Genomic DNA, 26439 nt, shown 5'->3' on the forward strand with positions numbered 1-26439 from the left:
CACCAGATTGGCTTCCTTTTTTTGGAGGATAGCGTCTTGGTTCTGTTTAGGATAGCACGATCCATGCACTCATGTAAGTGCTTATAAAGTGCAATTAGGTAGGATTCAGTAGTCGTAACTGTATTGTCCATCTGCATGGGTGTCATGAAGTTCACCACTTCTGTCTTAAGAAGCATGAAGTTGGCTTTGGAGAAATTTTTTACTATGGTTTCCTTAATGGGGGGTGGGGGCAGGATTTGGATATCTAGGGTAATTAGCTTATAGTCTGATCGGACCAATGAGACGTTGACTTCAGGTGTGGAACATCGGTCACTCATGTTGGTAATGACTAGATCTAGGATATTGTTGCCCCTGGTAGGGGTGTGGATAATTTGATCCAGGGCATTGGAGTTTATGAATTCCAGAAAACGTTGAGCGAAGGAGTTGGTACATGAGTAGTTTTCTCAGTTAATGGTGGGGTAGTTGCAATTGCCCATTATTAAGGTGTTTGGTTGAACCCTAATATCCACAGCTCTAGTGACTGACTGAAAGAAGTCAACTAGGTTAAGTAGGCATGATCTACCTTTCACGAAACCAAATTGAGTGGGATCTAGAGTTTGGAGATTCCCTATATCCTTGTTAGTTAGGTCCATGATGATGCACTCCATAGCCTACATATCAGACTCATCAGGCTAATGGGGTGATAATTCCCAGGGTCTGTAGTCGCTCCCCCTTTATGGAGAGGGATGACTATAGCAGTGCACCATTCGGTAGGGACAAAACCTGAGGTGAGGCTGTGAATGAACAGGGCATACAGATGTAGTGCCAATTCACTTTGTAGTTCATGTAGAACACATCTAGGGATATTGCGGGTCTCATGGAAGCTGTATTCTTGGCCTTGGACAATGCAGCTTTAACCTGTGTTGCAGTAATGCTGGGTGCCTGGCATTCCTCTGGTATTGTGATTGATCCTTTACGGGGGCAGAGAGGGGTAAAGTTGGCACTGAATCTATCGACCAGTATGTTGGCAATATCTGTTAGCTCAGTGTAGGAGGTACCTTTGTGCAGTAACTCAGAGCAAACCTTGGTATTATTGTGTAGATTCTTAATATAACTATAGAAGGCTTTGTGGTTGTTTTTAGTGTCTGCCGCAATTCTGCCTTCATAGCTGGCTGTAGAGGTTTTGATGGGGGGTCTCAACTTTTTGTTCAGGCTAATAAGGGAGTTTTTTCCAGTCTTGGGACTTCACCTTTATCTGCAACAGTTCTTCCTTCTGTTGTAGAGTTTATTAATGGAAGGGGGCACCAGATTGGCTTCCTTTTTTTGGAGGAGAGAGGTTCTGTTGGGTATGTCTAGTTCCATGCATTTATGTACGTGTTCGTACAGTACATTGGTGTATGATTCGGCAATCATGAATGTATTTTCCATTGACATGGTTGCCATGAAGTTAGCCACCTCTGTTTTTAGGAGCCCAAAGTCAGCTTTGGAGAAGTTTTTCATGGTAGTTACCTTTGCGGGGGTGAGATGTGGATTTCCATAGTGATTAGTTTGTGGTTGGATCTAACCAGGGAGGAATTGACTATTGATGTAGAGCAACAGTTGCCCATGTTAGTAATAACCAGGTCAAGGATGTTGCTTCCTCTGGGGGGGGGGGTTGCTTCCTCTGGGGGGGGGGTAAGAATGAGTTGGTCCAGGGCATTGGAAATGATGAATTCCAGGAAGTGTTCAGCCAGTGTATTGGTGCATGTGTAGTTTTCCCAGTTGATGGAGGGGTAGTTGAAGTCACCTATGAGAGTGTTGAGTTGGACTATAATAGTTTCTAGGGTGCTTAGGAATGTTGAGTGAGCGTCTTGGGACATGGTTGGGGACCTATAGCAGGCTGTGACCTGAATCGCTATCTCAACCAATGTTAGTTGTACCTGAAGTATGTCAGATGCGTTATGCTGGGCTACTAGTCTAGAGGTGTGCATATCCTTTATGAATATGGAGACACCACTGCTTTTGGAGCTTTGGTCCATGTTCTGAGGCTGAAAGGTGTGGAATAAGTTATAGCCTGGTAGTGCAGGAGTGCTTTCTGCTGCTTTAAACCAGGATTCCGTTACAGCACAAATGTCGATGTTCTCCATTTTGAGGAGTGCTTCGAGCAAGTGCATCTTGAAATTTAGATTTTTGGCATTAAGCAGCATGACCCTCAGATTGCATTTATTTATAGCTGTTATGGTGGTAATTTGATCTTTGGAACATCACCTAAAAAAGGCACTATAGGGGTGGCAAGAGCCTTAGCCAGTATCTCGTTCCCAAGGGTGACAGATGCAGGCCATCTCTGGCAAAGCATCAAGGTCTTTCAGTCCTGTCATCCCAAGCAGACTGATACTGGATCTCCTTAGAATGACACAAGAAACTTGTTGTTGTTGAAGTCAATCATTTTCTGTTTGTACTGCAGTATCATTCCAGGCGATGGTAGGATGCTGCTTAGGGCTAGGGTCATACCTGTCTGGGCCACATAATCCGAGAGCCCTTCCATGTCTCTCTTCATGTAGTCCAGGGAGGTGCATCTCAGGTCATTCACATCCACATGGATAGTGACAGAGTCATACTTGTGGAGTGACCTGAGTCCATGTGTTATGTGTTGGATTCTGGCACCTGATAGCTGACTTGTTTCCTTCTCCTTATTCAACCTAGTGAGTAAGACATTAGTGTGCCTCACTATCGAGTCACCTATGATTAGTGTATTGGGCAAGCTGTTTTGCCTTGGGCTTAGGTTGAGGGGCACACTGTGTAGGTGAGCTATGTGTCTTGTGGTTTGTGCTGTGTTGTGGTGGTTGAGTGCATTTCTGCTTTGGAGGTCTCTGTTATTTGGTTAGACTTCTACTGAGAGCCTCCGCAAAGGTGGGTGTGTGGTTTGTGTTTTTATTTGAGAGCTGTGTTGGTGGGTGTTCTGGAGGGCTATGTGTTGCATGTGGTGTGGTGCAGGTGTTGACCTTCTCCTCCTGACCAGCTGTTCCGGTCTTGGCTTGAGAGTGCATGTCTTCCAATTTGGATATATAATTGCATCTCTCACAAGTCTGAGTGTTGGGAGTTAAGAGGAGAGGGTTGTGTGTGTACATGAGACAGTTGCTACACTGCCTCAGAAGGGTCTATATCAGTGTATCTAAAGCTGATAACATCGAATGCTAGTTGATCGACCTCTAAAGGTCGAAGAACCAAAATAGCGAAGACATGGAACAACAATTTTTTTCTCAGGTTTTTTTTCAAAGATTTGTACTAAGCAAAACTTAAATGGTCAGAGACACTGAATTCGACAAGGAAACTGAGACCCTATGAGATATTAATGGGATGACCCATAGCCCTTCCATTTGCTCTCCCTGTGTCAAATGAAAAGATCAACTCTAATGGATAATAAAAAAAATATTCATTTCTTACAGTAGTATCTCTTCCTCCACCCCCTAACCAGCCCAGTCATCAACTGCAGCTGGGTGACTGGATTTATGTAAAAACCTTCCAAAGAAAAAAATGGTTTGAGCCAGAGGTAAAAAGGCCCTTTACCTTGTAATCCTCACTACCCTGACTGTGGTTCACTGTGCAAGACAACCAACCTGAATTCACTCATACCACTGTGAGAAGACCTGTCATGTGCTCCAGATGAATCATCATTGCTGACGAAAGAAGATCGAAGTCTGAAGGATGAATCATCTGCCCAGTGAAACGTATAAGGATACAATTCAACTAAAACAGCACCTCATCATGAATCCCATGACAACAGGCACTTTTGCTCTGTTTTTGTTGCTGTTTCCTTTAATAACCTGGTCAAGAGAAAATAGTTTCCTGTTGATTCTTTGGCAGTACACTGGGGACTTAAATGTGATAAACTGTTGTGTATGTTCGCATATACCTCAACATTCTAAGGGAGGGATTCCCATGATTCCAATTCCTGCATCACAGGTAACATTTTAGAAAGAATGTAGTGACGCTAATCTAACCTGGTGTAATCTGACTAATTTTTAAAGGTTGTTTCTCTTCAGCTTGCCACCAAAAATCGTGGACGCACATGTTATGCCAGAAATGGGACTGTGCCAGTGGGAATCAACAAATACAATCACACTAGACATGAAAGGGTGTTGAACTCTTTACAGTTAAGATGCTATGACCGAGGCATGGTCATGATAGAGGATCGTTTCTACATTTGTGGTGATCATGCCTACTCCTGGTTACCCACAAGTTGGTCAGGATGTTATTTTGTGAGCTATATTACTCCTGCTTTTCAACATTTAGAGAAATCTCCAGCAGGCAGACTGAGAAATAAGTGGGCAATCCACTGGGTGGAGCAAATATTGTCAGTTAACTCCTGGGTATAGAGTGCAAAGGACAATGCTTGAAATCACCATGCTTACTCAAATTCTTCAGGTGGTAGCTAACCATACTTCATATCACATCACAGTGACAAATGGAAAAATGACTGCAATATCAACTGTAGTGTTACAGAATGAATTAGCACTTGATATAATGCTTGCTAGAAATGAATTGGCACTCGATATAATGCTTGCTAGAAAAGGGAGGGTCATGTACCGTCATAAAAATCATTGTTCTTGTTCATACAAGAAAAGTTGACCAATTTCATGGAGCAGTGGGCCGAAGATTTGGACAGTACTTCTAAAAGATGGACACTTTTTGGATGGTTGGGCAGTGTATTTTGTAACCTCGGATCTAGTATAGTACAAGGTATAAAAATTGGTATTATTCTTTTAATCATTTTAATATTTTCTGTTCTAAAGGCTGTAATCACAAAGTCCTTAATCACACCTGCACATGAAATGCCACTTGTACCTGAAGAATGAAAACTCAGTCACTATAGATGAAGCGTATTTATGAAATTAAGGAAAATCAAAATATAATTACATGTATGGTATGACACTGATAGTGTCAGAGGGAGGAAACTGTTATGGAACAAGATTAGTTATTAAAATGTATATTAATTTCAGTTATTAATGTTGCTGTAATATGATTGCTAAAAAGCAAATATAATTTGTATGCAGGGCTGGGAAAAATACAACTTCATAAGCTAAAATTATTACTGTGTTCTAACTGCATTCTTTTAATATGTAATAAGGAAAAAGTATGTGTAGCATAAAGTCGAGGCATGTTAGTTACTACAAAAAGGAATTTGTTAGCTTGACTCCTCCAGACTAGGAGTACGTTGTTGCTAGGGAAGGTTTGAAACATCCAAGGTCAGAAACAAGACCCCTTGGAAGCATGTGGATCATGTATAGAAAGGTGTTCACGTGAAGTCCGAGGTGAAAATCATGAGGGATGAGGACATTTACAAAATTTTCTATTAGCTAGAATCATTGTAACGTAATAAAACTGCATGACCAGTTTGATAAAATGTATAAAAGATGTAGTCTGCCTATCTTCAGTGGGACTATTTTAACATCAGCTATGAAGATTTTCTCGCAGCGCTGTAAGAATAAAATCCTGTAGTGTTGTTCCTGACTGAAGGCATATTTATTTATGTCTATAACAGCTGTTACAGCACACTGCAACTTCGACTATGTTAATGATGATGTGGCCAGAGCAACAGATTTAAGAATGAGTTTGTACTGGTTGGCTTGGTTTGTGCTGTCATCCTGTAAGGATGATCTGAGGCAGACCATGCTGGATGTTCTCATCCTTGGTGAGGTCATTCTTAAGTGGGATTTCCTTGTCTAGTTGAAGACCTCCGAAAGAAAAAAAAAAAAAGCAAGCACTGACCATCATGCATTCTGTTCTAGATTTGCCAGTACCTCGAAGAAGAAGAAGCTCCTAAAAAGAAGAGGACAACTCATGGAGTGTTGTGTCTCTTGTCTCTGGTTATGAAGTCTCCCAGAAAGTTTATTCTACCAGTTCACTGTGCTTCATGACTGTCCATGAGAGGCCCTTTTTCTGGCTTTTGCCTCATTTTTGAGAGCCATTACCAGAGAGATTCAGGGATGCTTCTCAACAGATTTACAGCTGAGATATCCTTCCTTTTTTAACTTGGTTTCTTTTTCTGAAATGCACATGGAGACAGGTGTAGCCTCTGACATTACATGCCTTGCCATGGTGTCATACTCCATTTGGAGAATTTTCTTTGCCTCTGGGCCCAGCAGTTCTACCACTCAGAATATTCATGTCTGATCTTGAGCCTACTATTTGTCATGGAAAATTGTGGTAATTTATTGCTTAAAATGTCAAGCCATCAAACTAGCGATGCAACCTCCAAGTTATGATCCATGACCCATGACCCACACCAATATTTGTATACTATACTGGACAGGAGCATGACCTACATTACTGCATAAATGCCAGAGTTCAGTCCTGCACTTGACAGCATTGGATGGAGAACCTCTTATTCTGCCTTTGTTCTCACAGGATGGTGGCAGTTGAGACATTGCTATTGTGGTAATAACAGAAAGCTTTCTCACACAGTCACAGGCTTATGTTGGAGCACCATCAGAAGATGAAAGAAATGGAAGACAGACATTGAGCATACTCTTCTAGGGTTAGTCAGTGTCTGATGTGGTCTTGTGGTTCCCAAGTGTCACATCCCTACACTGTGTTAGCTAGGACTCAAGTCCACCCCTGTTTTTCACTATGGAAGATGATAAGGGGCATGTGAGTATGATATTCCTAAAACCACCATGGGCATTGCATCTTCAATTGTAATTTTCACTAATCACCTCATCTAGTGGATTGAATGATTTCATGACTAGCATGTTCTGGGGGATATTTCTCAACTGGAGCTAGGTAAAAGCACTTGGAGTTGAGGATTCTTCATCCAGGTCCAGTGGGACTCATTGCCTCAGAATGAGAAAGGTTCTCTTGGGTTTCTCAGTCCAGAGCTTATGCCTCACGCCCTTAGCAATTTATTTGATGTCTGGTAGAACCTGGCCTCTTGGGAGCAAGAGTGTTTACTTAGGGAATATCATTGTGAAGGCTGGAAGTGCAGTGATTCATAGCAATGTAGAGTGATCCCATACAGGGCCCAGGGACAGGATTACCTCTTGTCCACCCACACCCCATCCTGGCTTTTGCTGTTAAATCTTAACTTTATCTCTATCTCAAAACACACAGATTGGCATGCCCTCACTCTTGTCCCCCAAGAAAGGCAAGCAGACTTTAAATGCTTGTCCCCCTCCCTCACCTCGTTAGACTCTACAAATGCTGAGTCACTAATTGCATTCAAGTTGCCTGGGTTACAGGCAAGGCTGTATCCCTCTCTGTCACAGTGCTAGCAGGCTGGGTAATTTTATTATGCAGTGCAAGGTGTCTGGGTAAGAATGTGGGAGAATTACAGACAGTGATGAGGGAGATTGGGATGCTTGTGGATATTGCTGACATAGCTGTTAAGCTTCTGTCTTTAAAATAGGGGTATTACTTTTCATAAAGTGAATGAAATGGGTAAAATATGGAACACATATTAACAAATTCAACTAAGATGCTTGTATCATGGTTACATTGTGCTACTTTAAACTTAAAAGAAAATCTTTTGATGGATTAATATCATTTAGTATTGTTTACTATGAATATTTGTTTAAAAGAATTCTTAACCATGAATGTGTGGCAGACCCTTTCTGTGTAGAACAGTGTCAAACAGTGTCATAGACCATGGACTTTTCAGAATGGCGAGCATGCCTGATAATGAAGTATAGTTGTGAGGTATGGCTGGCGTCATAGAAAGATCGTCATAGACAGATCTTGCCTAGGCATGTGCTATTTAGGAATGACAGAAAAGAGAAGGGAAGAGCTGTCTCTCTAAAGAAAACCATTAGTTGTGAGCTTAGGAAGAGGAGGAGGAACATCACTTCATAAAGGGGGTGGGAATGGACAGGTAGGGAACCTTACTTAAGCATGCTGGTTGTTAACATAGAAGAAGGAGAGCAGTGTGATTGCTTGTTCATTACAGTACATTGGCTCAAGATTTGTCAGGCCAGGGAAGACCACCTCTGGTAGAGGTTTTAATTGAGTCCAGAACAGAAGCTGCTGTTAAAAAGTCTTAATTAGTAGGGCTTATAAAATATTGCCTGATAAATATAAGAATCAATCAGAAGAGGTTAGAAAAGACTAGGTAGAGAAACTGGTAAGGTAACTTACAAAAGAACAAAGGCATGACGTGTGCCTTCCAAGTTTGCTTGAAAGTGTTTGCGTAGGTATGTTTATATTCCAAACAGACTTGAAAGATCTTTTTCCCCTCGGGAAGATAAACATATGATGGGGAAGAGAGAGAGAGGTTATTAGGAACATGTATTTTGAGGATGTAAGGAGTTTTCAGGTTTAAAAATATCCCTACAAAATACTTTGTCAGAAATGTTCTGACTCATCTAGACATAGTAAGGCCTTACAATGTTTAATGTTATTGGCTGTATAAAAAGTAGTTGCTAAAAATTAAATCAAAATCTAAACTCTCTGTAATTCAAGTACTGAATTTTGTAAAGGAGATAAAGAACTGGAGGTGGGGTGTCTGGAAAAGGACAGGAGCAAATTACACAGAGAAAAATGGAATATGTTGGATTAATACATGCAGAATAATGTTCAGAAGGAAGAGAAATGAGGTTTAAGTGAAGGTGGGAATTGAGCAATTAATGTAATTTTGAAATGATTGATATTGGTAAAAAGAACACATGCATTATGCATGAAAACAGTGAAAATGTTACTATGGTTTGTTTTGTTTTCTGTTACTGTACCTGTACACATGCTATTGTTTAATATGTGAGAATTTACTAAAGCTGTTTTAAAAAAAAAGAAAATGTGAAGAGAGGAGAATAAACAACTGGGAAAGTTATAACAGAATAAGGTAGGAAGAAGATGGATACTTTTATAGTGAACAGAATCTGCCAGAAGCAGACTAGGAAATTCTCAGCTGCATGATGAAAAACGGGAGTCTGATGTTGTCATTTTCATTCATTCCTCAACTAATGGGTTTTGATCCAAGTCAGATGCTTTTCTCTAGATTCTTTGATCCGACTTTCGAGCTTCTCCCTTTGCCCATAATTCCCCTAACTACTGCATTACCACAGATCTTATTTGGCATACTAATGACTGGGTCAGATTTGCTTCTCTTGATCTCAGGAAAATTATTTATTTCACATTAGTGAATAATAACTTTAGAATTTAATTTTTCTTTACTTCTGTATAACTTTCTAATAACCCTTCCTCTCTTTACCCGCTTAATGTTAAACATTGTGTACTTTTCTTTACCTGTCATTTGTGTATTCTTGTTACCATTGTTGGTATAATCTTCTCTGCTGTTTATCTTGCTCTTTACTATATTCTATTTACCATTGTTAGTAAAGTGCCTTTTTTACCTCTGCTTTTCTTCTCCTTTTTATAAAAAGAATCTTTCATATATAGGATTTGTCTTGATGGTTTACTGCTATGTCTGAAAAGCTTACTGGTTTTAAGAAGTGCACTTCGTGTGGGCATAAGATACCCATTTCTAATGCCCACAGGAAGTCAGTTTATTGTTTAGGCCCCACTCGTTTATACCCTCCCTGTGTAATTTGTACTGGGTTCATTTCCCCCTTGAAGCCTCAGTGCTGAACATCTTAGCTCCAACTCCTCCTTGGAGCGGAGGACCAGAGGGGACCGAGGCTTAACTGATCCAAGAGTTTTAGCTCCGGTGAGCTTGGCTTTGGCTTCTCCTGGCCCCTCTGTCTTTGAGATAGTGGGTGGACTTTCTCCCATCCGACAGCTGTTTTGATTCTTACTTCCTCAGATCCTATCCCCATTCCTCCTTCGGAACTGGTCTCTGAACCTCTTCATCCTACTCCACAGGGACAGCCAGCCCATAAGAGCTTGCAGGCAGTTCCAAATAGGGAACTCCCCATCTCTTCTGATACTTCTCCAGAGCACCCCATTTAAGAGGGTCCCAGGAAGAGATTGTGTAAAAGGAGGCACTTAGATTCCCCACAGGAATCTTTGACCAAAGACACCGATTTTAATGAAGGGGAAGGGTCACCATGGTCACCACCAGAAGACTTCTCCTTTGGAGACATTCTAGAAATCCTATGCTAGAAGAACATTGGTCATCCAAAACCCCTTCCCAAGAGGAATCAGTGTTCCTAGAAGCCTATGGGCATGGCCCATCTACATAGTTTTGGAGGAAGGGAATCCCCGTAAATGCCATGTTTGTTGCAGCAACCACCAAAAAGAAGCTGGCTGAACAGAGCTTCTCTGTCCATCCCCCAATAGAGAATCTAGGGCATTGGACAGATATGCTAAATGCATTTACACTTCAGCGACCTTTGCCTTACAGTTGCTTAACTGTTTGGCACACTTGACTAGAATATAGAGTAACTTAATCAAGGAACTCTGTAAGTCTACCCCTGGGTCCATGTCAGCAGTGGAAGAAAAGGCTTATTCCTCACAACTGGCCACCCTGAAATCTATATATGGAATGCGTCCATGACACTATTCTCTCATGCGACTGAAGGTGCCTCACGGGGTGCAGGTTCAGGCAGAGCCATCGGGAGACATGCCTGGATGCGATTGTATGATTTTGTGCAGCCCCTTAAATCTTCATTCATCAATGCTCCCTTTGATGGTTCTTCCCTGTTTGGGCCTACTGTTATTTTTATTTATTTATTTGACATTTGTTAACCGGGTCAGTCTGGCTGGGCATATGCCCTTTTTCAGCAGAGACCCAAGGAGAAAAGCTCCAGTAAAAAGTGTTACAAATAACAGCAAGTATTTATACATATATGCATAGGAGGAATAAAGATCTGTCTTATACATCCTTATGCATCCTGTTAAAGAAGCACTTTCCCGGAGTGAGCATGAAAAGACCTTGTCTGCTATGGGAATCCGTTTTTCTACCCTGCAGAGACATTTTTCCAGGAATCAACACGGTGATAAGATGTGGTTCTGGAAATCTCAAGGACTTTTTCAAGACTCACTTGGGGAATTTTCTGTCAGAGGCAGAGGGAAAAATAACAATGTAAGATGCTGTCTCAGAGGGAATCCGCAAAACCAAGGGTTCCAAGACTCCTTCTCGGATAGACCCTTTCAGTGCTCCTGAAAGGTTCCCCAACTGTTCTGTGGAGGAAGTTGGGGTGTGCTTATCTTTGCACCTAGATGCCTGGACAGCCAAAAAAAGAAAGTGTCTCCAAGTTGTTCCACCCAATCAGTAGGAGTTTGCAGTTCTCGAGTTTCAAAAGCTGCTAGACAAGAGAGTCATTTAAAAGGTCCCACCAGACCAAAGAGGATCCTGAATTTACTGAAGTTCTTTTTAGTGACAAAGAAAACAGGGGACCTGAGACCCGTTTTAGATCTTGGTTATCTAAATCAGTGTGTAAAGAACTCTAAGTTCCAGATCCTCATGGTTTAGTCCATTCTGCCTCTGTTACAGGAGGATGACTGGATGTGCTTGGTATATCTTCAGGATGTGTACTATCACTTCAAAGTGAATAGGTGCTCTTGAAGATGATTTCACTTTCAGTTGGGAGTCAATCATTACCAGTTCAGAGCCCTGCCCTCTGTTCTCACTATAGCCCTCAGGGTGTTCACCAAATGCATGGCAATGGTAGCAGCTCATCTTAGACTGCATGGATGCAAACTGTTTCATTATCTGGACAGCTGAGTTCTCACCACACCCACCAGGCATCTCCTAGAAAGCCCCTCTCCTTCAGCAAAAATGTTTTTTCAAGCCTTAGGTTTGACGTCTGCAATGATTACAGTAATACCTACCACTCGTCTTCACATGCAAATTCTACAATGGACTCTAGTAGTACAATGGTCAATTCTTCGACAAGCTTTGAAACATCCTGTAAAACTATCTTAAATCTGCAGAGACTCCTCACTCTGGTGGATTCAGTCTGACAAAATTTGTCAGGGATGTCCCTTGATCCTTCCTCCCCCAAAGGACACGACCCAAATGCCTCCCAATTGGGAGTTTTCTGGGAAGGACTGTTCAAGGAATGTGGTCCCCAGAAGAGACCAAATTACATATAAATGTTTTAGATGAGAGTGGTCATCTTTGCATTGCAGGCCTTTCAGAACTTCCTTCCTTTAGGACAGTTGCTGTCCAGATAGACAACACCACAACCTGTGAGAGATGCACTTATCTAGACAAACTGGAGGTAAAGCTCTCTCCAACCAAGACTGAACTTGACAGTCAAGAGGAAAAGTTAAACACTTGAACCACACCACACACTTATCGCATAGTCCCACTAAACCTACACCACCAAAATCCACACATAGAAACACAAAAACATTTGTGGAGGCTCTCAATAATAATCTGCTCAAGCAACAGAGACCTCCAAAGCAGAAATGCAAGCAATCTCCACCCCCCCAACACAACCCAAATGACACATAGCTCACAGACTCAGTGTGCCACTCAACCACAGCCCATAAGGCAAAACAACATAACCAACACACTAGTCATAGGTGACTCTATAGTCAGGCACACTGATGTCCCACTCACTAGGCTAAACAAGGAGAAGGTTACTGTCAGCTGCCTGTCGGGTGCCAGGATCCGCCACATAACCCATGCACTCAGGTTACTCCACAACAAGTACAAATATGACTCTGTCATTGTCTGTGTTGGTGTGAATGACCTGAGACGTACCTCCCTGGACTACATGAAAAGAGACATGGAAGAGCTCTCTGATCTTGTAGCCCATACAGGTATGACCCTAGCCCTGAGTAGCATCCTGCCATCGCCCAGAATGATACCGCAGTACAAGGACAAAATGATTGACTTCAACAATTGGCTAAGCTTCTAGTGTCATTCTAAGGGGATTCAGTAATCTGTCTGCCTGAGATTACATAGTTGACAGACTGCAATGCTTTGACAGAGATGGCCTGCACCTGTCATCCCTGGGATTCCGGATACTGGCTAAGGCTCTTGCTGCTCCTATAGTGCCTATTTTAGACAAGGTTCAAATGACAAATTCAACACCATAACAGGAACAGGCAAGCAAAAACTGAGGGTAATGCTACTCAATACTAGAAGTTTAAATCTCAAAATGCACTCTCTCGAGGCACTCCTTAAAATGGAGAACATCGATATCTGTGCAGTGACTGAGACCTGGTTCAAGACTCCAGAGAATACCCCTGCATTACTAGCTATAACTCATACCACAGTTTTCGGCCACCTAACCTGGACCGGAACACCAAAGGCGGAGGTGTGTCCATATTCATTAAGGATATCCACACCTCCAGGCTAGTTGCTCAGCATTATGCATCCAAGGTTATCCAAGTGCAACTAACTCTGGGCAAAACTGAAATCCAAATTGTAGCTTGCTACAGATCCCCCACCATGCCCAGGATTCCCCACTCCTCTTTTCTTGATACACTGGAAAGTATTAGGGTACAACCCAACACCCTAATAATGGGCAATTTCAACTACCACACCATTAACTGGGAAAACTATTCCTGTACCAACTCCTTTGCTCAACACTTTCTGGAATTCATAAATTCCAATGCCCTGGATCAACTTATCCACACCCCCACCAGGGACAACCATATCCTAGACCTAGTCATTACCAACATGAGTGATCAGTGTTCCACACCTGAAGTCAACTCCTCGTTGGTCAGGTCCGACCATAAGCTAATCACCCTAGATATCCACATCCCATCCCCACCCCCCATTAAGGAAATCACGGTAAAAAATTTCTCCAAAGCCAACTTCATGCTTCTTAAGACAGAAGAGGTGAACTTCATGTCACCCATGCAGGTGGACAGTACAGTTACGACTGCTGAATCCTACACAGATGCACTCTATAAGCACTTACACGAGTGCATGGATTGTGCTATCCCAAACAGAACCAAGATGCTATCCACAAAAAAAATGAAGCCAATGTGGTGGTCCCCTGCCATAAACAAACTCTACAACACAAGGAAGAAACTGTTGCAAAATAGAGTAAAATCCCATGAGTGGAGGAGTTCTCTGGTCAGCCTCAGTAAGAAGCTGAGATCCCTTATAAGATCCTCCAAAGCTAGATACAAAGACAAAATTGCCACTGATTTTAGGGACAACCACAAAGCATTCTATAGCTATGTCAAGAATCTCAGTGGCAACACCCAGATCTGCTATGAGTTGCAGCACAACGGCATGAAAATTACAGAACCAACTGATATTGCCAATGTCCTGACAGATAGGTTCAGTGCTAACTTTTACCCCCGTCTCGCCCACTAAAGGGTCCATATCTATACATGAAGAATGCAGAGTCCCTGTAATCGCAACTATGCAGGTAAAAGCTGCACTCTCTAAAGCCAAAAACACAGCATCCATGGGACTGGACAATATCCCAAGCTGCGTTTTACAAGAACTTCAGAACAAACTGGCTCCCCACCTAAGCACCATGTTCAATCATAGTCTCATATCAGGTTTTGTGCCCACTGAATGGCACACAGCAACAGTGTCCCACTCCACAAAGGGTGAGCCAGCACTGATCCCGGGAACTATCGCCCTATTAGCCTGACGAGCTTGGTCTATAAGGTCATGGAACGTATCATCATGGAGCTCATAAATAAAGACATTGGTAACCTCCAAACTCTGGACCCCACCCTGTTCAGGTTTGAGAAAGGCAGATCATGCCTCCTGAACCTGATTGACTTCTTTGAGGCAGTCACCAAAGCTGTAGATGAGGGTAAGGTGGTTAACACAGCCTATCTTGACCTCACCAAGGCTTTCAACACCATCCCCCATTCTGGAATTATAGCTAAACTCACTAAATTAGGTATAAATCCCTACATCACAAGATGGGTTGCCAACTGGCTCACTGACAGAACCCACACTGTTAATGTTGCAGACTCCAAATCTGACTTCAAACCAGTGACAAGTGGAGTACCGCAGGGTTCAATCCTGGGACCTCTCCTGTTTGGTATCTTCTTCTCTGAAGTACAGGCTAAGACAGAAGGCCTTTGGCTAATTAAGTTCGCAGATGACTGCAAACTAGGAGCCATAGTTGAGTCCCCAAATGATGTGGACATCCTACAGAAGGACCTCACTGAGACAGATGCCTGGTGTCAGAGCCATGGCCTCAAGCTCAGTGCCAAAACTTGCATTGTCATCCCCAATGGTAAAAACTCTGTACCCATGAACTACCACATAGGCGGTAGTCTACTTAACGCCGAATGTGTGATAAGAGACCTGGGGACCCAGGTGGACAGTAGTCTCTCCTTTGATAATCACATTGCCACAGTAGTCAGGAAATCCTTCTACATGGCACACCTCATCACAAAAGGATTATCATTTAGGAAAAAAAAGAGGTCATTGTTCCTTTCTACTAGACACTCATTAGACCCATTATAGAGTACAATGCCTCTTTTGGAATGTACCTCACAAGACTTCTGCAGCAGCTGGAAAGGCCACAGAAATACCTCACAAAGAGGATTAATGGCCTCAAACAGATGCCCTACACTGACTGTCTCAAAAAACTCCAGCTTTACTCCGTAGCATATCGCCTACTCCGAGGTGATCTCTGCCTAACATATAAAGCTGTGTCAAACCCAGAGCTGTTGGACATGCTACACCTAAAGAAATCTCAATCCCTCCGAGCTACATGCACTAGGGACCTAAACCCTAGCACCACAATAAACAGGACATGCTGGAGGGATAGATTCCTGTCCCAGAGACTTCCCATACTCTGGAACAAGCTACCCATCTATGTCAAGCAAAGTTCCTCATTAGCACTCTTCAAGAAAGATCTTGATAAGTGGATGGAAAATAGGAAATGCACCCCGGGGATCACTTCTGTGGCTCTGCTCGACAGGGGCACAGGAAAATAACTTTCTTGAGTGGATGAGCCAGGGAAACTTGTTGGTTAGGCTTATGTAGGCCCTTGGGCCGATAGCCTAGTACCTGCCTATGAACCTATATGTTAGTGATATGGAACATCAGCAAACAAGAGGGAACCAGATCCTACCCCCTCTGCCAAGAAACAATGAGAGCCTGGCAGTGGGCGATCTCCTGCCACTGCTTTCTTGCAGCAGTGCATATACAGGAGAAATCCAGTGTTCTAGCCAACAAGCTCAGCAGGACTATCCTAGTGCCTTACGAGTGGTGTCTCAATCAAGCAGTGGAGAAAAATGATCTTTCACCATAGGGATCAACCTTGCTGCATTCTGTTTGCCTCTCCCTTCAACAACAAGTGTAGCAGGTTCTTTGCCCTAATTCCCCCTTGGAGAGTCACCAAGATATGCTGTAGTCCACATTCTCGTCCCCTGTATGCATACCCTCTCCTACCCCTAATCCCCAATTTTTCCAGAAGCCCTCTGGTTGAAGAGCAAGGTAATCCTCATTGCTTCCATTTGGCCTTGGCAAGTTTGGTTCCCCTTCCTATGGTGTCACCTACTATGACCTCCTTGGACACTGGACCTCGTTCCAGATCTACTGTCACATCCATCAGGAATGACTCATCTGGTCATTCCAGGCCTCAGATTGACTGCATGGTTTCTTCAATTCTAATGATGGCTAGACAGTCCAGGCTTTCATTTTCTGCTCACCAAATCTTATTTTTATCCCAGAAACCTTCTACAGGGAAAATGTATAAGAGTAAATGGAAGTCATTTTCTGTTTTTGTCACAACAGAGAGAGACGGATCCTTTCACCACTCTGATTCTTGCTGTTTTAGATTGTCTTGCTTCACATTTTCAAAGTGCTGCTAATTTCTCCACCGTCAAAGTTCAGCTAGCAACCATCTCCAGCTACCATATAGGAGATAATGGTTCCCCTCTAGCTTCATCCAAGTTATGTAAAGCATTCCTTAAAGGTAGTTTTTTGCTTAGACCTCTGATAAAGGATCCTGTTCCATCTTGGGACCTTACTATAGTATTCTAGAGCCTGGTCCAGTCTCCCTTTGAGCCCTTGGCCAAGTCAGATCTCAGATTTCTTTCTTGGAAAACAGTCTTTCTTGTGACCATTACTTCTGAAAGGCAAGTTTCTGAACTCTAAGCACTCTCTTCAAAACCACCTTATTTGATTTTCCATAAATACAGAGCTACCTTATGTACTAATCCTTCCTTTATATCCAAAATTGCCTCTGAAACAAACATCAACCAAGTTATCAATTTGCCAGTCTTCTTTCCAAATTTTGACAACAAAGGAGAATAGATGCTTCACCTTTTAGATGTACATAGGCAGCTTTGTTTTATCTTCATAGGACAATGGACTTTAGAAAAAATGTCCAACTTTTTGTTTCCTTTACCAACAACAAATTGTGAAAAACACAGTCCATAGTTACTTTAGCCAAATGGATAACCAATTGTATTTCATATGTTTACTCTCTAAAAGTTTTTTCCTTGCCAAAACATCCAAAAGCACGCTCAGCTAGATCTATGGTTACATCTTCTGCCTTTTGGGCCAGAGCTTCCATTGATGATATTTGCACAGCTGCCACTTGGTCTAATGTTCATACATTTATTGCGCGTTAGACGTTGGATATCATCTCCAGAAACAGGATTGCATTGGGTCTGTGGTTCTCCGGAACATCCTTACATGAGGGTTACCTAAGGTTATCATAGCTGGGGACTCTGTCCCATTCATTGAGAAATGAATGAAAATAACATCAGATACAGAAGTTATGTACTCACCATAACTATGCACCTGTGTTGGCCATTTTCATTCTTCCTCAACTTCCCCCCTCCCCTTCCCCCTAGCCTATCCTATCCTATCCTTACCATTCGGAGTGACCTGATGAAGTGTTAGGAGCCATAGTATCTGTCTGAGCCCCTATTCTGTAGCTATACTGTTTTCCTTCTTATTGTAATTTATATTCTATATTGATATTTAGTAACAGCAAATTTGATCTGAGGTAATGCAGTAGTTAGGGGCATTATGGGTAAAGGGAGGAGCACGAGAGTCAGATCAAGAGTCTAGAGAAAAGCAGCAGAGTCTGATCCGAGGTCTGATTTGAGACCCATCTGTTGAGAAAGAATAAAAATGGACAACACAGACGCATATTTATAGTGAATACAGAACTTTTATTTTATTTAATAAGTGGCATATTCTTTAAATGCTAATCAGTGATTAGCATGGTACGTCTTCCTCAGAAGCTCCAGGGAATTTGGTTTACAATACCACAGAGTTATCACAGCCTCATAAAGATTCTACTAGTTAGACAACATTTCCTGTCTGTGTTTATTTAACTTCTTGACATGAAATGGAATGATCCTGAAATTATATAACAGACGTTATTATAACTACTATCTGTTCTTTCTTCCACCTTTGTAGGGCTTAAAAATTATTGATTTGCAGATGCATGACTTTATGCGGACACTGGAAAATGCCGTGCAGTTTGGGTCTCCTGTGTTGCTTCAGAATGTGCAAGAAGAGCTTGATCCCTCTCTGACTCCAATACTCAACAAGTCTGTTACCAAAATAGGTTAGTAGTATCAGAGTACTAAGTAGCTTGTAGAATGATGAAGCTGTTGTTTTACTTTTTACCACTGTAGCATTAGAAGGCAAGCACTGTTTTTGGCAGTTTGAAATCTAAAATCTGACTCTGATGATGGGTTTAAAACTATTCTTTAGTAATCATGAAAGTTATTTTGGGTGATATTATGTTTAGAATTTCACATTATTCCATTAACATGTAGTGTATTTCAAGTTCTAGGTTGTTTGGAGTTGAGGTTTTTCACAGTAATTTACATATAAAATACAATGGTGGTTTAAAAAGATGATGTTTGTCATCACTAAGCCAGTCTTTCATCAGACTGTGTTCTTGTAGGCTACTGCAAACCAAAGATGCCAATTTGTCCATCAGAATAAAATATATTGTGTAACTTCGTACTTTCAGAAGTTGCTTTGTCTTATACATTTCACTTTGTTGGTCAGGTCAGTAATCTTATGCTTCAGTATTAGTTTCTGCAAATGGGTAACTTATAATAAATATGGAATCTCAGCAAAAACTGTGTTAACACTTCAGCATCTCACACCCAATTGGCTATTGTTAAGAATTTGCCATGCTTTATGGGACAGCTTTCATGCTCATCATATGGTTTACTGTTGCTATAACCTTAGCTATAAGGGTTATATCTTGATAAAAATATAATAACAGGCCAGTTTCCAAAGCTTCACTGCACCTTCCACACACTGCAACAGTAAGCTGATTTGACTAAAAAGGCAGGTTTGTTTGCCAAGCCCTTCAAACCATTCCTGCTGACAAAGTGCAATCCTATTATGGGCATTCCTAAGATCAGCAGTCAATTTAGGGGTTCCATTGTTGGGCAGACAAATTCCCTTCAGGTAAAAAAAAAACTTCCACTGTACTTTTTATGACAGAAGTTGTACTTTAACAGTGAAATAATTTTAAAGCTTGGAAAATTGTTTTTAATAACTATCACATGACTTTTAATTACTTTTAAATGGGGCCATCACTGTTTTACTTTGGTGGTAAAAAAAGTTGTCAGAATTAATTTAAAACTATTTTCTTGATGTAGAAGTTGTGTTAGGGGGCTAGGGTAAGAGTTTAAATTACTTTAGATATATGGATCTACTTCTAGATCCAGAATTACCACAGCTTCAAACTACATAAGATCAAGACATCAAACCTGACTTTTTATAATACTGCAAGTTTAAAATTACGACTTTCAAAATATGGAAATGTATATAACAATGTTATGTTATTGCTGTAGCATGAATAACGTTTGTTAAAACTAAATTATGTTATTTAAAACTAGGAAGTCTTCAGTTTTTATATACGTTTCATATTTATTGTAACAGTAGCAAGCGTTCAAAGGTTGTTAGCAGATTAAATGTTCTATGTGTTTATGATTATAAAGATTCATTTTAACAGTTCTTAAATATAAGAATAAGTTTTAAAGTATTATAAGTAATTGAAGCATGTTCCAGTTAAGCATTCTAACAAAGTCCTTTTACCTTTCTAAGTTTAAAACATCTGTCTTTGTTAAACATGTCGTTGTAAGGAATTATTTTGCAGTTCCTGCTTTGTATGGTGTTAGTGTACGTGTGTAACCCACCAGGCGGTTCTCATGCAGATGTGGGCGTGCCTTGGGTATTTACACTTTTACTCAATGTGGTGCAATCTTGGAGTTGGGATATTTAATTTGCAGGGGGTGTGGAGGGGTGCAAAAAATGTGAAAAAAACAGTGCATTACAGTTTGAGACAGTTGGGTAGTGGGCGTGATCAGGGAGGGCTTTGATATGGTGTTCACGGTGGGGTTCACATGTACAGTATAATCCTTCCTGTACATTAAAATAGTACATCCTGTTTTAGAAACAGAGTTGTAACATTTAAGGAGATATTACCCTGTTTAAGAACTTGCTGTTTATATTTTCTTTTAGTATTCAATACTATTATATTGTTTTACTGATTGCTGTTGCCAGGTTTCCCCATGGATCAGGCATCTTTTTCTGCTTAACCATGGAATAACCTACCAGTTCCTCAATTCTTCCTTCTACCAGCTATACAAAGAAGAAGAAAATTACTAAACAGTCTTTGCCAACATAGCAGGTTGCTAAAGTGGTCAGCTTCAGATGGGTGATTCTGCTGTGGCCATTTTTGGTTCTGCAGACCATTTATCCTTTTCCTTGGCTCCTTCTGGTGCATTCTCATCAGCCACGATGGACTGGGAGTTGAACACTTCCTCTGCAGCAATTGTAGTGCCCTTGGCTTGCAAGAGACAGCCGCTCTTTAAATTCTCCCTTAGCTAGAGAGGTTGTGTTTTGAGCATCTGCTATAGAGATCCTTAAAAAGTGTAATGAAAAAAGGAAGCTAATTCAGAGAGTTTCTCAGATTTTTCAGCATTCTTTCTCCAATTGTATTAGGGATTTTACAGCTGTCACTGCTACATTTAATAAAAAAACAAAATAAGCATCAAGCTCCTGATAAACTGACTTTTATAAACTGTTGGCAAGGGGCTCAGAGAGAAAGGAGGAGGAGCTTCCCAGAAACAAGGACAGTCTAACAAGTCTAAATATCTACAGAATACCCCCCTTCCCACCTTGGAAAGCCCCTAATTCTTACCAAAAATCTTGTATTCCATTTCTGTTTTAGGCAATAGATAGTCACAGACAAGTGGATTCTTTTTTATCTTTTTCAAACAAGAAACTTTACTGAATTTTCACTTATGACATTGACAGTCATACACTTATATAAATGAAAATAAACCATATTGATATATTTTCAGTTGTAAACGTTATACATCAAATATAATCTTCTGTACAGTCATTGTCAAACATTACATAGCTCATTTAATTCCTGCCTTCCCTTAAACCTCATTCCTCCTCTAAAACATTATTCTGCATGTATTCTTCCCACAATTCACATTTTTTCTATGTGATTTGCTACTACCCTTTTCTAAAGATCTCACTTCCAGTTCTTCATTTCCTTTTATTATATTCACTACTTTTAGTATGGTTGGTTTAGACTTTGATTTCCATTTTTTAGTAACTGCATTTTTGGCAGCCACTTGAATTAAATTCAGTATGGCCTTACTACATCTAGGCAATTCTGATTCTATATCATGGCTCAAAAAATAATTTCCCTAGTTATACTAATTTGCACACCCAGTTTTTCTGACAGAGTAATCTTCAGGGAATTTTTAAAGTCTGCAACTCATTACACTCCCAGAAAATATGTTCTCAGTTAACTCTTTCTTTTCTATCACACTTCTAACATTTGCAATCTACCTGAGGAAAAAATTCTTTGTACACTGCTTGAGGTATATGCAAATACTTCCAAACAAAGATCTCAGATCTTCTAGGCTTTGTTGCATATTTGGGAGCCATACATATATCCTCCCAATGTTTCTTTATAAATTGCTTATCTAGTCTCTCTTCCCAATCTTTTTGAACCTCCTCTGATTGATTCTTCTAGTTATCATACAATATTTTATATGCCCTACTTATTCTTTTTTTAGCAGCAGCTTCTCTTCTGGAGTCTATTAAAAACTATACTAGTGCTGGTCTTTCTCTTAGGATCCCCCAATTTTTTTCTGTTTGCTTGTACTTTGATATCAATCCTTCATAAGGAAGGCAGTCTCTAGCCTCCAAAATAGTTCTGTTTACCTTTCCCTTCATAATTGCTTGCTCCCAGTGCCTTGGTGCCTTTGCCAGTTTTCTCCAGTAAATTCCAGCTTTCTCTTACGTATTTTCTATTCCCCTAATTGTAGTCATCCCTATCGGCAGAATCTCCTTCCCATGTTGGCTTAGTTTTTAAAATACTTTCTGATGCTTTATGAATATAATATTTTGTATGGTTATTGTTATTGCCCTTAAGAATCTGCATCCAAAATAATAGTCCCTCCTTGTTTCTTGATCACCACCCCCCATTTCATCATCATCCCTTTCCATTTTGAATTATAGTTTTCTGTTTGTGGTATGTACAGGAGCCTTAACCGTGTAGCTCCGAAATACCCCTTCAAATTGGGTAATCCCAAAAAGCCTTGTTTTTTTGGAAGGCTCAATGTATCCCACTTAAGTCTTGCACCTCCCCCACTCCCCGCCCAGATAAAATCATTCTGGTCTCCTCTGGTTAATATAAATATGCCTGACCTATGTATAACACTAAAGGGGCTAGAAACATTTCACTGATTGTGTATTGCTTTCCATATCCATAAAATAATTTCTCAGTTTTTGTGTTATCTTTTGTTTTATCTCTTCCCACATATACGTAGCTGTCATAACAGAATGCGTTTTAATGCATACTCCTAAGTACTTCATTTTTCATGCCCCATAAATATGGGTATTGGTGAACCAGTTTGTCTGTGGGTGCATTGTTTATAGCTATTGCCTTTGTCTTATCTTCATTAATTGTGTATCCTGAAAAGAGTTAAAACTGTTTCAGAATGTTCCACATCACTGAAATGTCCTTTTCTGCTTTTAGCAGGTACAAAATAATATCAACTGCAAATAAAGCCAACTTTTCTTGATTACCATATCAATTGTATGCTTGATGTTCTGGGTCACTTATTTTCTTTGTTAGTGGTTCTAAATATAATGCAAATAGCAAAGAGGAACAAGGTCCTCCCTGCAAGATTCAAACAAAACTTATCAGAGAGTACCCCCACTTTAATTTGCACTTTTGATCCCTCATATATCCTCCTTATCAACCTTATTATTTTATCAGGGGATACAAATGCTTCCACTGCCCTACTCATATAATCCCGGCTTACTCTTTCGGATGCTTTCTCTGCATCAAGACCCACCAACAACAGTGGTATTTTCTTACATTCTTCTTCCCTCTGGATCATCATTGTTCAATTAATGTTGTCAAATGTTTCTCTCTCCTCCACAAAACTACACTGACCCAGCTCTATCAATTTTGACATCACCTTTGCCATTCTATTAGCTATTATAGGCATAAACATATTATAGTCATGATTTAGAATTGAAATGGGCCTATAGGAAGCTTGATCAGACAGGTCTTTATAATATTTAGGTATTACAGCCACCACAGCTTTACTCCTGGATGTTGGTGCTTCTCCTCCTTTACAAAAGATTGTTGAACAAAACCTTCCAGATGTTTATCATTGTCTTCCCTCCTAGCTTCCAAACTTACACAGGAATATCATGTATTCCTAGAGCCTTTCCTGTAGATTGATTATACATAATAATTTTTATCTCATCTCCTCCTATCCTAATTGAGTAATTAATAGTAATTGATCCTCATATCCCTCTGACCTTGGCATAAATATTTTTTTCATAAACATTTGCAGTTATACTTTTTCTTGATTTCCACACTTCTCTGCTTTATACAGATTTCCATAAAAGTTCTAATACCTCTACAGGATCACTGCTTATTTTCCTTGTTATATACTACCTAAGCTTGGCAACAACCCTTTCTATTTTCTGTTGCCTCAGCCGATGTGTGAAAAGTTTTTGTGATCTAGAATTATTATCAAAAACATTTGCTTAACACCAATCTTTCTAAACTCATGCATATTATGGAGGCTATTCATTATTTTCTCTTTAGCACTCTGCAGTTACACCTTTTCTTGTTCTTTGAGATTCCCCTTATTCTGCGATGGTCATTCCTTCTAAATAATTACTGTTACTTCTTAACCATATCTCTTTTTCCTTTATATCTACCCTATTTTTAAACTTCACTTCCATTTTATCCCACTCCCTAGCTATATTTTCTTCCCTAATAACTCCCAAATAATTTCCACTGCCCATTCCTTGAATTCCTCTCTAGTTAACAGATAGGTGGGAAAGCACCAATGTCTCATTATTGTTTCATTATCCTGCGTTTTTATTTTAGTTATTGTTGGCATGTGATCTGAAATAGTTATTGAATGAGTATCAAAACTTTCAATTAAATACCAATGATCCTGTGAAGTGTAATTTCTGTCTAGCTTAGCCCAGTTTTTGTACCTTGGGGAATAATATGTAAATTCTCATGAGGTCCTTCTACTGAATTTCATATCTTAATATTTTCACAGATTTCTTCACAAGTCCAGCCTATTTTGTTATATTTCCCTTCTAGACCCCAGATACAGCCTCACTATTACAAATCAAATGCTAGTCCTCACCTTTAAGTAATATTCCCTGATGAAAGCTAATTATTTCTCCCAGAATTTTCTTACAATCCATTGTAGTAGTTTAAGGTGAAATATAAGTTCATGCCAACATAACCCTCCTCCCTTGCTAGTAGTCCCTTACTACTACAAATCTCACATTATTATCTCTTTTTTCCCTACTATCACTGTTGGAGCTCTTTTAGCAATTAATATAAGTGGTCCAATACCTCTCAACTGTCCAGTTTTGCACAGAATGTCCAGGTTTTTGCCTCATACTTTTGATATGTTCTTCATAAAATTTGTAGTTTTCTGGCAAATTACTGAGGATTGCTTCACTAAAGAATATACCTGTGAGACCATTCATGTTTAAAGATAATATGTAAATGAAAAAAAGGCACAGCTATTCCAGCTATAATGTATGAAAAACTTTTATTGCACAAACCACAGAAGGTAGACTTCACACAAATAACGCTGCTACAGTTGTCTTATATGTTTTCATCAGCTAACTTCATCAGAATGAAGTAACCACATCAATTCCTCCCTATGTATGCATTTGTAATTTAGTTGAATCCAATCAATTCATCCAACACATTAGATACACTTAAGTGTGTAATGTCATTTGAGAAACAGATACACAGTTGCCTTCAGTTACAAGCTTCTCATTTTGCACTGTAAATATTTATTTGCTAGAGGAAAACTTCATTACATTCAGTGCTCTTTTATTTACTTGCTTCCCCTTAAAAAAAAAGCACATTGATTTTATTTTCTTTTGCCCAGACTTTCTTCTCTATTTACATTGCAGTGCCTGCGTTTCTTACAGCTGAAAAAGAAGAAGGAAAGAAAAGGTAAAAAGGTACCTGTTTACTTTAGGGTTCCTATTACATGCAAAAATAACTTAAAAAGCTTTACTTCATAACATGCAGTATATGTCGTGTGACATCTTCTCTACCCTGGGCCAGTAATGAAGAGCCTCAGTCTCTCATTGGTGTCAGTGGTGATGATTGTCACTAAAAATAGGAATGGGTTTACAGAGTATTTTCAAATGCAGCTCTCTGCATCAAGCACAATTTCCACCAAGTGCACACGGGGAACATGAACACGCTCCAGACATGGAACTGGATTCTCTCTCTCTCTAGATCCCAAACAACACTCACTTTGGAGCACTGTGTCCCAGTTCCAAGTAGCTGACACACCCATACCTGGGTATTTGATTTTCTCACACACATACACACACACACACACACACACACACACACACACACACACACACACACACACACACACACACACACACACACACTCACTCACTCACTCACTCACTCCTGGGAAAGGCTGGTCCAGATTTACTTCGGCTCAGGCTATAAGGTAATCACCCTGCCACCAGTCAATCACTCTCAGGCTCTTACAATGGTATCCAATTATACTGAGTATAATTAATACTGATATAAATGGTAGAGTGTAACCAGAGCAGCAAGACTTTTCAGAGTGGCCACTGTGTCACTATAATAAACACAAGAACTCTCAAGATGTTAAAAGTATTCTACAGAAGACCACCCACAATGAAAGGTATAAAATATTTAATAATAAATAATAAAATAGAAAACATTAGAATACTAAATATCTAAATATAATAAACACTAGAGTTTCAATCAAAGGAGAAATAAAAATAGCACAGTTGGACAGACTCAAACAGATTCAGAAAAACACTACTAAATAAATCTCATTGTATTTCCTGACTGTCTAAAGAAACTTCCACAAGGCAAAGTGATGAGCTTCAAACTAAAACTGAACTCAACTCAACTAACTGTGATAACTGGCATAGATCATTATATCAGGTTCCAAAGAGAACAAAACAAACTGCTGTGAGAGTTCCATCCTCTCACTACTGGTTATAGAATGACATAACATTTGATCACTTGATTCTGGTGCAATACACACTCAGCGCATTGCCAAGATATATTGCAGTATCTGAAAGCCACAGAACAATCCCAAAACCTCCATTCTTCTCTTCCAGAATTC

The 26439-nt window shown here is 40.2% G+C and overlaps 1 protein-coding gene across 1 annotated transcript in view; it reads left to right on the plus strand.

Annotated features, from left to right (window-relative positions):
* DNAH2 (dynein axonemal heavy chain 2) overlaps window positions 1-26439 on the plus strand; it is a 6636854-nt gene that overhangs the window by 5507785 nt on the left and 1102630 nt on the right. The window contains exon 70 of the mRNA XM_044077324.1: window positions 18170-18320. Within this exon, the coding sequence (XP_043933259.1) occupies window positions 18170-18320 (151 nt within the window). The remainder of the gene's footprint in view (window positions 1-18169; window positions 18321-26439) is intronic.

This window comes from Protopterus annectens, chromosome 7.part0 (genome assembly GCF_019279795.1).
Source record: "Protopterus annectens isolate FY-2018-M chromosome 7.part0, PAN1.0, whole genome shotgun sequence".
Classification (NCBI taxonomy): Eukaryota; Metazoa; Chordata; order Ceratodontiformes; family Protopteridae; genus Protopterus; species Protopterus annectens.